General features: G+C 43.2%; 1 protein-coding gene across 2 annotated transcripts in view; it reads right to left on the reverse strand.

The window, feature by feature from the left end:
- LOC112119106 (engulfment and cell motility protein 1) overlaps positions 1-16,006 on the reverse strand; it is a 444,965-nt gene that overhangs the window by 295,454 nt on the left and 133,505 nt on the right. For both annotated transcript variants that reach the window (XM_026663518.1, XM_026663519.1), the window contains exon 6: positions 10,602-10,771. In XM_026663518.1, the coding sequence (XP_026519303.1) occupies positions 10,602-10,771 (170 nt within the window). The remainder of the gene's footprint in view (positions 1-10,601; positions 10,772-16,006) is intronic.

The raw sequence follows: 16,006 nt of genomic DNA on the forward strand, positions 1-16,006 counted from the left end.
ATATTTGCAAATCTCACTACCCTATCTTTTTTATCCTTTCTTTGGGGGTAACTTTGATTTGACATAACAATGTTCTCCAGCATTTGTATATGGATATACCATATCACAAGGTCTGAATTAGTCCAAGGTACTTGGTCACCCAGTTCTGTTGTCCTTACAGTGCATTCACAACTTATTCTACAGTCATCCTCTAGGATAAGGAAGGCAATTTTCTATGATGAAATGGACTAGTTATTCACATGGGGCCAAACTTACACTCTGTAACCTATTGATTAAAAAAAAAAATACAGTTAAGTCAAATTTATGTCAAAAGGGGTGTTAGTTGGGTCAGGATTGGGACCATGGTCATCTGCTACTTTCCCTCTTCTTCTGATGAATGCTAACATCCTAACTGCTTTCAACCAAACACTATCCAATTCCATGCAGTAATATTTGGAACTTCAGTAAGGGGAGCTTTGATGATATACGCAGCAATAATGCAGGATTACCTCTCCTTCTTCTACATCCTAATTTGGAAGCGTATGCTTCCTCTACATAAACAGTATGCTGTACGTTCTACACATACTGCATCAGTGTGTTGATTGTCATATACCATTTTTATATTATATCATCTCACAAGTCCAACATATAAAACATGATATTTACATAACATTCATGTACAACTTTTCTTCTATGCGGATTCCCCATTTCAGTCACTCAGGTAAGTGGCTTTGGGGGAAGAGTGAAAATCGAGTGCCTTCTTGAGATAGCTCACGCTCTGTCCCAAGTAGGGCACTGCAGGAGAAATACTTTGAGACACTTATATTAAAGAGTTACATCCTGGAGCCGTGGTTCCCACACAGTTGGTCCTGACCCACTGGTTGGCCCTGGGAAGGGTTTAGGTAGGTCATGTGTCCCAGTGGCACTCCCATCCACCTGCACTCTTACTTCCCCTGGGCAGTCACATAGAGAGTGGGATCCAGGCAGCAGCAGTGCAAAGGAAGTGCCTCCAGATCCCACTCTCACGTCCCTTGGGCAGCAGCAACCCAGAGGAAGCAGCAGGAGCCAGCAAATGGACAGTCAGCAAGGAGTACGGCCTGGCTGCAGGGAGAGAGTGGCTGGCTGGGGCTGCAGGAGGGGGCAGGGCTGAGGAAGCAAGAGCCGGGGAGCTGGGGATGAGGAAGCGAGGGGTGGGAAAGGGAGAGGGGGAATCAGGGGCAACAGTCAGTCCCCCAAAAAAGACAAAATGCAGTTGGTGTGTCACCTGAGTAAAAAGTTTGTGAATTACTGTTCTAGAGGAAGCATGGTCTTGTGGCTAAGGCACTGCATTTGGACTCTGATACCAACTTTACAGACTTCCTCTGTGACTTGGGGCAAGGGACATAAAGTTCCCTGAGCATCACTTCTCCATTTATAAGATCTCTCTAGATACTCATACGGCTCTCATCAGTATCTGAGCACCTTCCAACTGTTTAAAAACAACAAGTGTCTCTCTTGATTTTCTTCCTTCTGGTCCTTCCTGAAATATAGGGGGTTTGTTTGTGTGTTTAGGGGGACGGGTGTTAAGCAATGTGTTTTGCATTTAGTTCTGAAAGTGGTGAGGAGTCATTCTCATCTGTTGAGGGAGAGAGTGCCATCACTGAGATGCTGTTCCACGTTCTCTCCCCAATGTGATTCCACCTACTGCTCGCCAGTTTCATCGTTCTAGTGGAATGTATCTCTGGTGGCAACTCGTGGTTATGGAGAGTGGGGTGGCCTAATGTGGAGGAGTCAGAAAGAAGATTCTGGATTATTGTATCAAAGGTGTCATCCATGTGGATGTTGGAAGTCTACCATAATAATTAGTTTTGTGAACTTCATCACCATGTCAGGCAGCATCTCTATCAATTCCTCTGGGAAGGCTTTCGTGTTTCAGTGTTTGTAGAGAAGTCTGAATTTGGAATTCCTAACAATCTGTGGGTACACCTAGCTACCATTACCAGGGGAAATGGAGTTCCTGCGGTGATGGAAAACCCTTCTGTCGGTGTAGGAAGAATCTACACTATGGCATTACTATGACATAGCTATGGCATCATAGTGTAGGATTCCTGTTTGAGAGAAGTCTTCCTGCTTTTCAGCCTGGATGGGAAGAGAATGGCTACTGCACTCAGAAGTTTGTCCTCCCTAGATATGGCCCTGTGGTGGACAGAGGATCCTGGAGAGTTGAGGTAAGCCAACACTGTCAGTCAGCCAGGTTTCTGTAATGACTCACTTGATCTGGTCTGCATCACTGATAAAGTCACATATGGCAAAGATCTTATTGATCAGGAAGGGGATGAGGTCCTGATATTTGTCTTTTCTGGGAATGTGCTGTTTGCTGCTTGCACTGGAATGGATGGGAATAATACTGTCTTCATACCTCACAGGAGGGTTGTGAGGGTAAATTAATTAATGTTTGTGAAGGACTCGTATACTGATGAGCAGATAAATCTGTCTGTCTATCTATCTATCATACCAGTTTCTATAAAGGAAAAAACTCAAAGTGAATGCCAACATAATGTAAAAGAGCGAATAATGAAAGGTTACTGGTTTAGACATTCTGCTACCACAATATGTTCAGTGTTTGGCCTCGAAGGAACTTTGTGATAAATTTCTGGCTGAATCCCAAAAAAACAGCAGTTCCATTTGGAATTCCCCAACCCACACAAATTTAATTCTTGCTGAAAGTGCATTGTAATATATGCCAAGAGTAGCTTCCAGCTGAGACAAACTTAGCACAGCTCCTACTGGGTCAACTGCCTTTTGGCTCACGTGGTAAGATTGCTGCCTATGAATAAAAAAAAGAGTCCTAGCCTGAGGGCTTTTCTACACTTGAAACACTGCAGCTGTGGCCCTGTACCGCTTCAGTGTAGACCTATCTACACCAACGGGAGAGGTTCTCCTACTGGCTCTGTCTACACAGGGGGTTAGGTCAGTTGTTGGGGGGGTGGATTTTTCACATCCCTGAACAACACTGCTGGGTTGACCTAACTCTTTAGTGTAGATCAGGCCTCAGTGGAGGTAATCTACAAGACACACAAATGCTTCATCTACGCTAAGGAGTTTTTGTGAAAATTTCACACCATGGGTAATGCCAGTGCAGCTCTATTGGTGTTAGCAATATCAAGAGGGCTAAAACAGACACATCTCCTGTGGCTGACAGGGCTTGTACACACTACCACTTATGTCAGTACAATTTATGTCGCTCAGGGGTGTGAATAAGCCACCCCCCGAGCGATGTAAGTTACACCAACCTAAGCACCGGTGTGGAACAATGCCATGTCGGCAGGAGAACTTCTCCGCCAACATTGCTAGCACCTCTCGCAGAGGTGGTTTTATTGTGCCAATGGGGGACCTCTCCCGTCGGCATAGAGCATCTTCACCAGACATGCTACAGCAGCGCAGCTGCTTCTAGTGTACACTAGCCTTCAGTGTTTTTAAACACCATATGTCTAAACATGCTCACCTCAGAGTAGGTTTAAACAACACTGGGTTAATCACACCAGGCAGGGGGCACAGGACTAGGAGCTTCATCTACAGTATGGCTCCAACTTTGTGGAAAGCCAATGTTAGGGCAAATGGACATTTTTCACAAATGTTCCCTCATGTAGGCAATAGAGCAAGTACAGCTACTGGACAGATGAAGGATCCGCTAAATCAAATTTAGTCTCTAGATGGATTTTCAGGCATCACATTAGGATATCTGCATTTTGGACATCAGACACCATTTAAAATCAAGGGGATAATTAACTGCATTTCAGAAATGTTTCTCGCTCTGGCAACGCTTACCATTTTTTTAAACATATGGTAAGATGTTTTTAGTGGCCACAACATCCCAGTTCCCGGAAAAAGCCTTCACCACATACAAAACAAATGATATTCAAGAAACCTATGCAACATGAAATACTGTTGCCTAGCAGCCCCAAAACCAATGAAAAATATTTAAGTAAGTGGGGGGGGGAGGTTTGTTTGTACCAATTCCTGTTTAATATCATACTCAGAATTTGATTACACTCTGATCAGGAGGTCAAACTAAGTAATAATTTGATGTTTGAAAAAAAAAATTACTACTATAACAGCAGCACTTCCACTCTCATAAAAGCCAAACATCTTCAGACGCCAACCAGCCATGCCTGTGGAAAATTGCAAATCCTGTGATTTTAAACTGGTCTCATCATTTTCCTCAAATTTTAAGTTTCATGCTAAGAAACAGCCTATTTTTCTATTTTTCATTGTGAGGAGTGTTCAGAAATTTAAAGCCACTGCACTGTTTCCCTTTTCACCCTGTTTTACAGAAATCTGTCTCTTGCCAAAACAAAAAACAAACAAAAAAAAAGAGCAAAAGTAGGAAGTGTCTACCTTCCCCCGCCAAGAGGCGTGAATATCAACACTTAGCTAGGGCCATTTAAATGCTAATGTTTTTAAGTATGGGCAAGGTAAGAAAAACAACACTGAAGTCTATCCTGGGATCTACAGGGCTACAACTACACTGCAGACAATCACACTGAAGCAAAGGCATTTAATAGAAAAGCACGATTTTCAGTGCTCTTCCGCCCCTTTTTTCAGGACGTGCTCTTTGCTGACTCAGTCTTTAAAGTGGGCTTTTCCTGTTGCATACAATGCCTAGGTTGGAAAGACACCAGGAAATAAAAAGGACAAATTCCAAGCATGAAGCAACCTGGGAAGAAAAAAACAATCCAGACAAAAACACTTTCCTGGTTTGTAGCAATTGTAGATGGAAAATGGGCACCTGGCTCTTTTTATTTTTCTTTTCTTCCACTACTACATCCCTATCATCGGGTGGGTGGGGGGGAGGGACGGGACGGGGGGGCTGGATATTGTGGTTTCCTTTGTGAGCATAATGGACCAGCAGTGTAGAAAGCACTTTTTTCCCCAGTGTTGTCAAACAACATAATCAAATCATAATTCCATCTTGCGGTTTAGATGGGATTGAACCATGTGTTACCAAATCATGCTCTCACTTGGACTTTGCAGGGCTTTAAGGATTAAAACAAGATTTGGTACCATTTATATTGCAAGATGTGTTTTAACTGTGTTTGGAGATTCCTATGTTGAAAGTGTGTCATCTGACAGATTTTATAAAGAATGTAAGACTTTTACTTGCTGCTTTGGCTCAGGTGTATTTTGTGGCACATTGTGGATGATCATTCACCAAAGAGGGTAAGAACAGGAAAAATTCCATACTGATAATTTTTATAGTTTTCCACTGGCCTTGTACATAATACCATGTGAAAAGTGAGCTAAGAGGTATAATTTAGCACAGTCTTCCTAAACTAGGTCTTGAACAATACGATCTGTTTAATTTGTGCTTAATGGATGCATGATTGTCACATAGCTGCCAATGCTGTAGCTGCATGAAGAGTATGTCTGACTTGCTCGTTGGAAGATTTCTTTCTCTTTAAAAAAAACAATTTAGAAATCAATTCAGATTAATCTGGTCTGGCTGCATTTGTGATTTCCAACAGGAAAAAGGCATAATTCCTCTAATGCAGAAATTGAAGCAACTTTCCTCTTCTTCCCTCCCACAAACCAATTACGTCCCTATTCATGCAGGCCAGGTCTACATTACAAAGTCTTGCTGGCATAGCTATGTCAGTCAGGGGTGTGATCTCTGACCAGCATAGCTGTGTTGGCAAGAGCCTCTAGTGCAGATGCAGTGATATCATAATAAAAGGTTTTGCTGATAGAGCTTATTTCACTCGGGGGGGTGCTGGCTGGAATAAGCTATAGTAGCAAAAGCACGAATAAGCCACAGTGTAAGCCACATCCACACTAGGAGCTCTTTGCCAGTATAATAAGCCAGTATAGCTACACTAGCAAAGCGCTGCTAGAGTAGACCTGGCCCTAGACGCAACAATAAATTAAACTTTGTTCCTGTCATCCTTATCCTATCACCCAGCTATGTTGTGAGCATGTTCCCTGGCATAGTCATTTTTATTATGTACAACTCAGAAACACTCCCTGTTCTCAATGGCAATGGAAAATGCTTTAGAACTATGCTGTTAACAAAGTTGTTTCTAGCACAAAGGCAGGGTTGCCAACAGCAAGCGTGCAAAAATCATGCATCTGGCCCCCCAAATCATGAGATTTATTTTAAAGCCATAGTAAAAGCCGGGTTCTTTTTATTTGCCTTCTGACTTTTCAGACTTTAGTATTCATGTTTTCAAAAGAGCTAAAAACTTTTTTTTTTAAATATGAAAGCTGATTCCAGGAGCTGGGGCTTTAAGAAAAAACCCTAAATATCATGAGATTTATTATAAAGCAGGAGAGCTGGCAACACCAATGCTATTTGCTAAAATACTGATTCTGGGCTAGATTATGGGATATAGTAGCCCAGGGAGAGGGAGGGAGGGTTTGTGGGTGGGAGACCACATCCCAGGAGGCGCAGCAAGGAGACTGTGCCTGGCTGAGGCACAATCTCTTTCAGACAATTTTGCTTGTTTCCTCGAGTATAGGGGTGCACATTTTGCACCAGCTATTAGGGCAGCTCAGAGCCAGGCGGGGGCAGGAAATTGTTGCATGTCTTGCTTAGGGTGACCAGATGTCCCGATTTTATAGGGACAGTCCTGATTTTTGGGTTTTTTTCTTATATAGGCTCCTATTACCCCTCACCCCCATCCTGATTTTTCACATTTGCTGTCCGGTCACCCTAGTCTTGCTTCCTCCCTTCCCTCTTTTCAGTGTCCTTTTGCCTGAGGGCGAACAGGAACAAGTAGTCTCTTGACCCTATATGTCAATTCCTGTGCAACAGGATCAGGAAATCTACCTGCACATCCCTCTGTGGCCAAGCACAACCTGGGTTTCTTGTGCAAGATAATATAGTAATAAAACCTACTAAGAAATGCTATGTACTAGATAGAAACAGCTCATTTTAAAAAAACCCAATAACTTTCTCTAGCATATGAAGAGTCTGAAGTCACTTCTTGTTTATGCATGTGTGCAGTCCTTTTTGTGTATATAGACCAAAGTTCTAGAGATGACTCGACACCAGGAAGCCTAGCGTTGGTAATCAGCATTTACTTGTTGTGGGGGGTATGAAGTACCCATTTTTACAGTCCATCTGCATCTTAAAAGCAAATACAAGAACGCTTTCCAATTTCTTGATTTTGTTTGTTAAAAATAAAGAACGTGCAGCATACTCAGAAAGCCTGAAAGAGAAGCAAGCTGAGCATTCTTACTGGAGCATAAGCACTTTGCCAGCTGCATCAATCAACCTGAGTGAGATGGACACAAGCGGTTTCTAGACTTGCTACCACTCCACAGCTACTGTAAAAAAATATTGGTATTAACCAGATACACTTGCAGCTTCATTAGGGCCCTGTCCACACTAAGATCAGGCCGCTGCTAGCTACAATATTTTAATCTCAGCACACACAGCTCCTACGGCCCTTTTATGCCAAATGGTGTAGTGGTCAGAGAGGAGATCTTGACAGAATTGTGGTAATTATACAGTATGAAATTAAAAAAAAAAAAATAGAGGAAGTTACAAAACTCTCCTGAATGTTTACTATCCAGTCTCCATTCACCAGAGAGTATATAGCAAAATGGTCATTTTAATTTTCTTGAACCAATGCACTGTATACATGCAGTGTAAGTAACATGTTGGGATGTAAGTGGGAGACACTGATAACTCCTGTCAATGATTTTTATTTTAATTACACCAGATTAGCAAGACATGTACGGCTACCTGGAAAATCCAGGGGTATCCTAGTCAGTAAAACATGGAATCAGAACTATCACTGAAATAATGGAATGAAGGACAAACAAGCCAGGTGTAAATGGTGCAGGACTCCTCATTGGCAAAAGTGGCATGAACTCCAGAGCTTCACTGTGCCTGTCTGCTGAAGGTTAACAAGGGTTTTTTCTTCACCACAGATGGGCTTGTCTACACTGGCAATTCACAGCGCTGCAACTTTCTCGCTCAGGGGTGTGGGAAAAAACACCCCCATGAGAGCAGCAAGTTTCAGCATTGTAAGGCGACAGTGTAGACAGTGCACCAGCGGTGGGAGCCACGCTCCCAGCGCTGGTAGCTATGCCTCTCGTTGAGGTGGGGGTTTTTTAGAGCTCTCCCAGCGCTCTGCCTTGACCACACAAGCCACGTTAAAGCACTGCCGTGGCAGCGCTTTAACGTTGCCAGTGTAGACTAGCCCAAAGTTAGCTCGAGGTATAACTTGAGCATTGCCTCTAACTTGAGTCTCATCCACACACAAAACACTTTAACTCTAGTATGGTGGTGCTTTAAACTAGAGCTGGCTGATCCATCAGGGGATATAGTCTAAAGCTCAAGTTAGCACAACTCATCAGCTGCTAGCACAACTACGCTATAGTGTGGATGCAAGTGTGCTTTACTTCAGCAACCCCAGTCCTCTAATGCCTTCCCATAATTCCCCCAGACAAGGTCTCCCACAATTCACTGGGAACGTATTCCTAGAAGTCTTAGTGCCACACGCGAGTGAGTGCTGCACTAGCATGGACATGGGACCTCAAGTGTGATTTTGCAGTGAGGCTGCTCTCACTCAAGCTAGGCTAACTCAAGAACATGTAACTCAAGTTAACTCTGCAGTGAAGACTGATCATCAGACTCACAATGAAGATCAAGACGGTCAAGATTAAAGCAGAACAGGAGAGCGCAAGAGAGACCAGGAGAAAGAGTGCATGTGTGTGTTAGGTTCAGAATTTGCCCTTTCCATTTTCACCAAAACTCTAAATTAAGGTTTTCTATTCTTGTGGCTATTAGGCATGATCTTACCAAGGATTTACTGTATAAAATGACACAGTATAAAACTTGAACAAGATGCACTGTGCAGTGCAGATGTCTTTGCTCCAAAATTACTCTCACCTAACCAAACTTTAAAAACAAAATCAGACTGCAATCACTCCAGTCACCACTGCAAATTGCAAAGGCTCCGATGAGCTAAACAAAGAGGAAGAATACAGTGAGCAGTTATAGGTCAACAACATGTGAATCCATTGGAAACTCTTTGGTCCTGATTCTCTGCTCAGGCACACCAGTTTTAGGGTTTGCCTACACTGGGTATTTTTGCACCAGTGTACCTGCATTGATAGAGCTACCCTGCTGCAAACCTCTAGTGTAGACATGATGCACCAGTAAAAGAGTGGCTCTAGTGCAGCTTATCCCTGTTTGAAAGCCCTGTCAATGAAAGCCACTTTTTATATCGCTGTAGTAGATCTACACAAATGCCCAGCCTACACACAGAGACAAGGTGGATGAGATAATATCTTTAATTGGGCCAACTTGTGAGAGAGACAAGCTTTCAAGATTACACAGAGCTCCGTGTAAGCTTGAAAGCTTGTCTCTCTCACCAACAGAACTTGGTCCAATAAAAGATATTACCTCACCCACCTTTTCTCTCTAATATCCTGGGACAGCACAGCTGCAATAACATTGCATGCAGCCTGCATATACACACACTTGAGCTTATTTAACTAAGAGTATGTGAGGACACACTTAAATCAATTTAAACCTGGCTTATATTGATTTAGCTTAATTTGGTCACTAACCAACAAAAGCTGAAGCAATATTAGGCAATTTAACAAAAAATTATTGAAAAGTTATTTTAATTAAACCAGTACAGCTTGTGTGTATAGATCAGCCTAGGGTTTGTTCTACTGTATGTACATCAGTGTGTAAAACTCTAGTATAGACAAGTCCTTATGCCAGTGTAAAACTGTTGTGAGGAAGTACAGAATCAAACCCTTTGTATCACTAGCTGGATTGCAAGCAGTAATCTAAAATATCCACGCAGGTGCCCTTCACGGTATCTGATAGAGTGACAGCAAAACACTCTCTATAAACAGCACCTTTCACCCAAGGATCTCAAAAGCCCGTTGCAAATAGAAACTATTAAAGCACTACTTAACAGTGTGATGCACCAACTGGTGGTAGTGGTGGGGGGGGGCGTCTATTTTGAACAAACTTCAAATAATTGCCTCAATCCTATGCCCATGAAGTCAATAACAGAACTCGCAGTTACTTTACTGGAACAGGATAAGGCCACTTCACACCAGTAAAAATGGCTGACATTTTCCAAAAGAGTGTAAGGGAGTCAGGTGCCTAACACCTACTGACCTGTAAAAATCTTTGAAAATCCCTTGAAAATCCCATCAAAAATGAAACTAAAATTAAAGACATAAAATTAAAACAAAAGGAAGTGGATTTTTTTTACATTGTATCAAAAAGTATAAATTTAAAAACCAGTTATCAATTGTCACTATTTAACAGGAACCTTAGGACCAAAAGTTTAACAAATGAAGCTTGTTATTTCAGGGCAATGAAGACCATGTTGATTCCTGGGCTTTGTGGCACAGAAGTGACTTGTGACTTCCTACGATTTCCTTTTCCCTCTGGAAAAACAACACATTTTTACAAGGTTTCATGTGATTGCACAGATATTGTTTTAGTAGCAGAGGACTGTTCAAATACTGCTTTTCATTTTCTTATGTTCATTTAGTTTTAGGAAGTGAGGAGTGTTTACTAATATTTCAAGCTAAAATAGTGTGTCAGAGAGAGTGAGACACAAAACTGGTGGAAACAAATGTTACAGTTCAAGCAAAATACTTACTCTGTGCCACTTTCAACCATCTGCGTTAGGAGAGAGATACCATCTAGATTTATAAATTCCTGGGCAAACGTAACATCCCGTGAGTAACTGGCTAAGTCTTTCAGTGCTTCTAACTTGGCATCCATACTAGAAGATTGGATCCTCTCGTGGAGCTGCTGTGCATTTTGAGCCTCACCAGAGACAAAAGAGAAAAAAAAAACATTAAAAAAAACCTCCTCAAACTCTTCATTATAAATGTATTGTGTAAATGATGTGCTGGGGCTCCTAATTTCTCCGAACAGAACGGATTATTATTTGTATTGCGCTAGTACCCAAGAGCCCAGTCTTGGACCAGTATCCCTTTGTGCTGGGCACTGTGAAGAAACAAACAAACACTGAACAAAAAAAAAGACAGTCCATGGCCCAAAAAGGTTATGTATCCTTAATATGAAGTGTGACCCAAACAATTAAAACTACCCCAAAAAGCAAAGTACATAAATGTAGTTTCTTTATAATTAGGACAATGGCAGTTCTTTTCAATCTACATTTACTCCATTCAACGCACTCTTCCATCACCCTTAAACAAAAATATATTATCCTACTCCAGATCCTATGCAGAGCGCACATGGTACTACTGATTTCTGTTTCCTCCGCTCCTTTCCCTACCTTTTTTCTTTTGCTTTTTCTCAGTTTTATATCCATGGTATTTGTATTTCCAAAGAACATGGGAATGATTTCCTCCTAAACTATATGACGTTATCACACATACATCATCTTATATCACTCAATTGAATCACATATTAAAAATATCCTGCCCATCAATGTTTACCTCGCTGATGAGAAATAATGGGAAATCTGACAGGAACAGAAAAAATAAAGAGCTAAAGGGATTTTTTTAAATTAAATTGTCCAGAAGCCACGTAAATCTGTTTTGCAAATACTTTAAAATACATTCATCTCACATTTTCAGTCAATGATCCCAGAATAACAATTACCTGGATACAATGTCCAAAAGCTTCAGCTAACAGCTAACCAATCTTTCTGCTATTGATAGAACCTTCCCTGCTATACTCAGATGCTTGTAAAATTCAATTTCCTACAACACACTTATGTGCATTGACTGAAGCATGAATCTGAAGCAGTAGCCAATTAGGAAACTGAATTAGTGGGAAGGCCTGGCACAGTCACTCTCTTTGATATTATATTTGCACTAGAGAAAGCTGAATTTGTTCTGTCTGACAATTTCTTTGCTATATAATAATTATTCTACACCTGCAAGGACAATGGCTTTTCAGTAGGTGCTGTGAATATCCAGGATTGAATGTATAAGTGAATATTTTTGAACAGGAGAGATCGGGAATAATAAAAACCAATATGTACTTTATATATAACCTTCTATTCATCGATTTCAGAATGCTTGATAAACATTAATAAATTAAACCTCCCAACATCCCCGCCCCCCCCTCCCAGGAGGTAAGGAAGGATAATTTTCCTCCATTTTACAGATGAGTAAATTAAGGCACACAGAGGTTAAGTGACAGGTTCCAGAGTGGTAGCCGTGTTAGTCTGTATCAGCAAAAACAATGAGGAGTCTTTGTGACACCTTAGAGGCTAACAAATTTATCTGGGCATAAGCTTTCGTGGGCTAAAACCCACTTCATCAGATGCATGGAGTGGCTAAATCGACCCTCAGTGGATCGATTGCCACAGCATTGATCCACGGTAAGTGTAGACATACCCTTAGATACAGCGCACAGGGGTGTGCACAACTCACACCCCTGGGTACTGCAGTTATGCCAACCTAAACCCTTGGCACAAACTGGCTAAGCTGGCAGAAGCATTCTTCCATTGATCTAGCTACCGTTGCTTGGGGAAGTGGAGTTACTACAGTGATGAAAATACCCCTGCCGTCGCTGTAATATGCATATACACTACAGAGTTACAGCGGCACGGGTATGCCACAGTAACTCCCATAAGCCCTCAGTCTCCATGACTGTTACATCTGGGAAGGATGACTAGCTGCCAGCATGGAAGTTTTGCAAAACATTAATATTTCTCAGAACAAATGTAACTTCTATGAGTTGTTACCCACTCTAGAATGGACATTTTGGAGGGTCTTCAAAAGTACTACGTCAGCTCAGCTGAACTCACTTTGAAAATGGTTTCAAGGACATCATTAAGCATGTTACTGAAACAAACCACCCTCAAAATCTATTTAGAAGACCTTCACTACTGCTGCGTGAAGAGGGTCACAAACTAGGATGTTAGGGTCCGTCTACATAGATATAACCAAGAAATTTGACAAGGACCATTAAAGGCAGTCACAAGACAGGATGGTTGGTTGTGTGAATGGGGCTAGATGTTGTCATAACTGTGCTTTAGTAAGAGTTGAGATCTAGTCTAATAGTCCATCTACACTGCAAAACTACTATGTTGGGGGATCACATGGTAACTTGATAATGGCCTGACCATGTTTTTTTATGACAGTTTGGTCTTGCCTGTGTAGATAGGACCAAAAACAAACAAACAGTTACAGAAATTTGCTGCAGCCTTGTAAAGGCCAACTTTTGCCACTGACTACAGAGGGGCCAAGATTTCACCCACGGCTGTAACAGTTCTATAACATGGTTGCAATATAGTTTGGTCCTTTCTACACAGGCTAGCCAAACCATGATGTAACCTAGCTAGGATATAATAGTAGTTAAACTCAGTTTTGTCTGTGTAGATGGGAGCTTACTCATGTCCTCGACTACATTTGTCTACACCAATGTTAATGCTACACCAGCAGTAGTGCAACAGCAAAAGATTTCCTGAAAAATGAATGTGGACATGGCTTAATAGGCCAAAGGTCAAAGTTTCTAGGCAGTGGTGCCTATGGTATGAAAAGCAACCCCCTGGACGTCTGTGCATCCAGAAACCTGCATCCTTTCTGCCATCAGAAGAGAGAAGAACTGGTACAGGCAGATCAGATCTTGATTAGAGAATAAAGAAATATTTTTCTTAGCAAAAATATTGGTAATTGTCTCATGTGGCAAACGTAATGTTGGCTATTGACATTACATGCCACATGGATGAAAATATTGCTGCACTGAACAACACGCAGCCCTCAAAAATCTCCTAGTTCTTGTTGCCATAGTGCTCATATGTGCTCTTACAGAATGCACAGTCTTGCTGAACAATGCATTAAAATGACACCCAGATGATGCATGGTGAGTGGTTACCAGGGTGTTCTTTTAATGATTTATAATTCATCAGTGGATGGACAGTAGAGAGCATTGCTCATTAAAGAACAGTAAAGCTGGCTGCCACATGTCTGTTCTTATTAAAGTATGATCCAGGTAGGAATAAAAAATAAAACCCTTTTGAGAAATATGATGAGGGGAATTAACCAGAACACTGCTGTTCCAATAAAGTAAGGGTTGTATTAAAAGCTCTCCAGTTTTGAAGAGGAGGAAGCGGAGGAGGAGAACAGGAAGCTTGTAAAATGCACTCTGTCAAAGCTGAAGTATTTCAAAAGGCCTTCAAGAAGCCTAAAATATCTGTCTAGTCTTGTTGAAAGGACAGCCAGGATAGGCTGCACTGTCTGAACTGCAGTGCTTAAAAGCAGAGACAGCTTCACAGGACTGTCAGTTTTAAAATAAAAAAGAAATGATCTAAGTCCAAGATGGGAATTTGCATAGAAAACCCATCAACCCTTTGGAGATTAGAAACTCCTACAAAGGGTTCCACTGACTGCTACAGATAAACAGCCACTGTACACTGCCTAAGTATTCCTTCTGGCAGAGGAGAATACTTCACACCCTGTATCTTTAAACTTTGCAAACAATTAACACACAAACTTAGGCCCTGTCTACACTGGCAAGTTTCTGCAGGGCCGCTCGGGGGCGGGGCGGGCAAGTGGGGCAATTTGACCCAGGCCCCGGGCCCCACAGGGGCCCCCATGAGAGCTTTTCGGGGCCCCTGGAGCAGGGTCCTTCACTCGCTCCGGGGGCCCCGGAAAACTCTCGTGGGGCCTGGGCCCCCGGAGCTTCTTCCGCTCCGGGTCTTCGGCAGCAATTCGGCGGCCCGCCGAAGTGCCCTGAAGACCCACGGCAGGAGGTCCTTCCCCCCGGGACCCGCCGAATCCTCTGGGCGGCCCTGAGTTTCTGCGCAGTAAAACAGCTTTCTGCGGTGTAACTCCCGAGGTGCACACACTGCCAAGCCCCTTAGTGTGCAGAAACGGCGTAGTTGCAGCGCTGTAAAAAATCCACCCCGACGAGAGGCGTACAGCTTTCTGCGCTGGGGGTATAGCGCTGTGGTGCCAGTGTAGATACCATGGTTGATTATAGCACTGTGATTGGCATCCGGGAGGTGTCCCACAATGCCTGTTCTTGCCTCTCTGGTCATCAGTTTGAACTCTATGGCCCTGTCCTCAGGTGACCAATCGTCATCCCCACCCCGTAAATTCCTTTGGAATTTTGAAAGTCTCCTTCCTGTTTGCTCGGTTATGCGTGCAGTGGTCTCAGCACATCTTTCCAGGTGGGCATGCCTGCTCCACGCACCAGGCGATCCTCCGCTTGGAGCAATGCTGAGCTGCTGGACCTTATCGGCATTTGGGGAAAGGAGGCTGTCCAGTCCCAGCTGCGCTCCAGCCGTAGGAATTATGATACTTACGGACAGATTTCACGATGCATGACAGAAAGGGGCCATGACCGGGACATACTGCAGTGCAGGGTCAAAGTGAAGGAGCTGCAGAACGCCTACCACAAGGCGCAGGAGGCAAACCACTGCTCCGGTGTTGCGCCCACTAGCTGCCAGTTCTACAAAGAGCTGGACGCAATACTCAGTGGTGACCCCCACCTCCACTGCAAAGACCACTGTGGATACTCTCGCGTGCCAGTCGAGAGTGTACCGAGCCAGGAGCAGGAAATCTTGGACGAGGAAGTGAAGGGGGATCCAGAGGCAGAGGATGACTACCCTGGAGGAGCCTAGCCAGTCACAGCTGTCAGAGCTTGGCGAAGCGCAAACAGGAGAGGAGGCCCCTGGTAAGTAGATTTGATTTTGTGAATCACTGAAGCGAGTTGTTGGGGGCAGAAGGGTTGCAGAAAGCAGCCTTGTCTCTGTATGATGCACGTACCACCACAAGCCTAGTTTGAGCGGTGGAACAGGCTGTTGATGGACTCCCTCACTTCACGGGAATCTGCTTCAGAGATCTCCAGGAAACTCTAGTAGAGATACTGGGCCATCCACTGCCGCAGGTTCTTTGACAGACCTGTTTTGTTTCTTGTCCCATTAATGGTAACTTTCCCGCGCCAGTGTGCCGTCATGGTTGGGGGTGGGAAGGGGGGAAACCATTGTTGCACACAGGCGAGGCACATAGGGCCATGGCGGAAGGCACAGTCTTGGAGAAGACCCTCCCTTGACTCCCTGCTCACCCTCAGCAGCGA

Source organism: Terrapene carolina, unplaced genomic scaffold (assembly GCF_002925995.2).
Source record: "Terrapene carolina triunguis isolate 2854851 unplaced genomic scaffold, T_m_triunguis-2.0 Scaffold33723, whole genome shotgun sequence".
NCBI lineage: Eukaryota > Metazoa > Chordata > Testudines > Emydidae > Terrapene > Terrapene triunguis.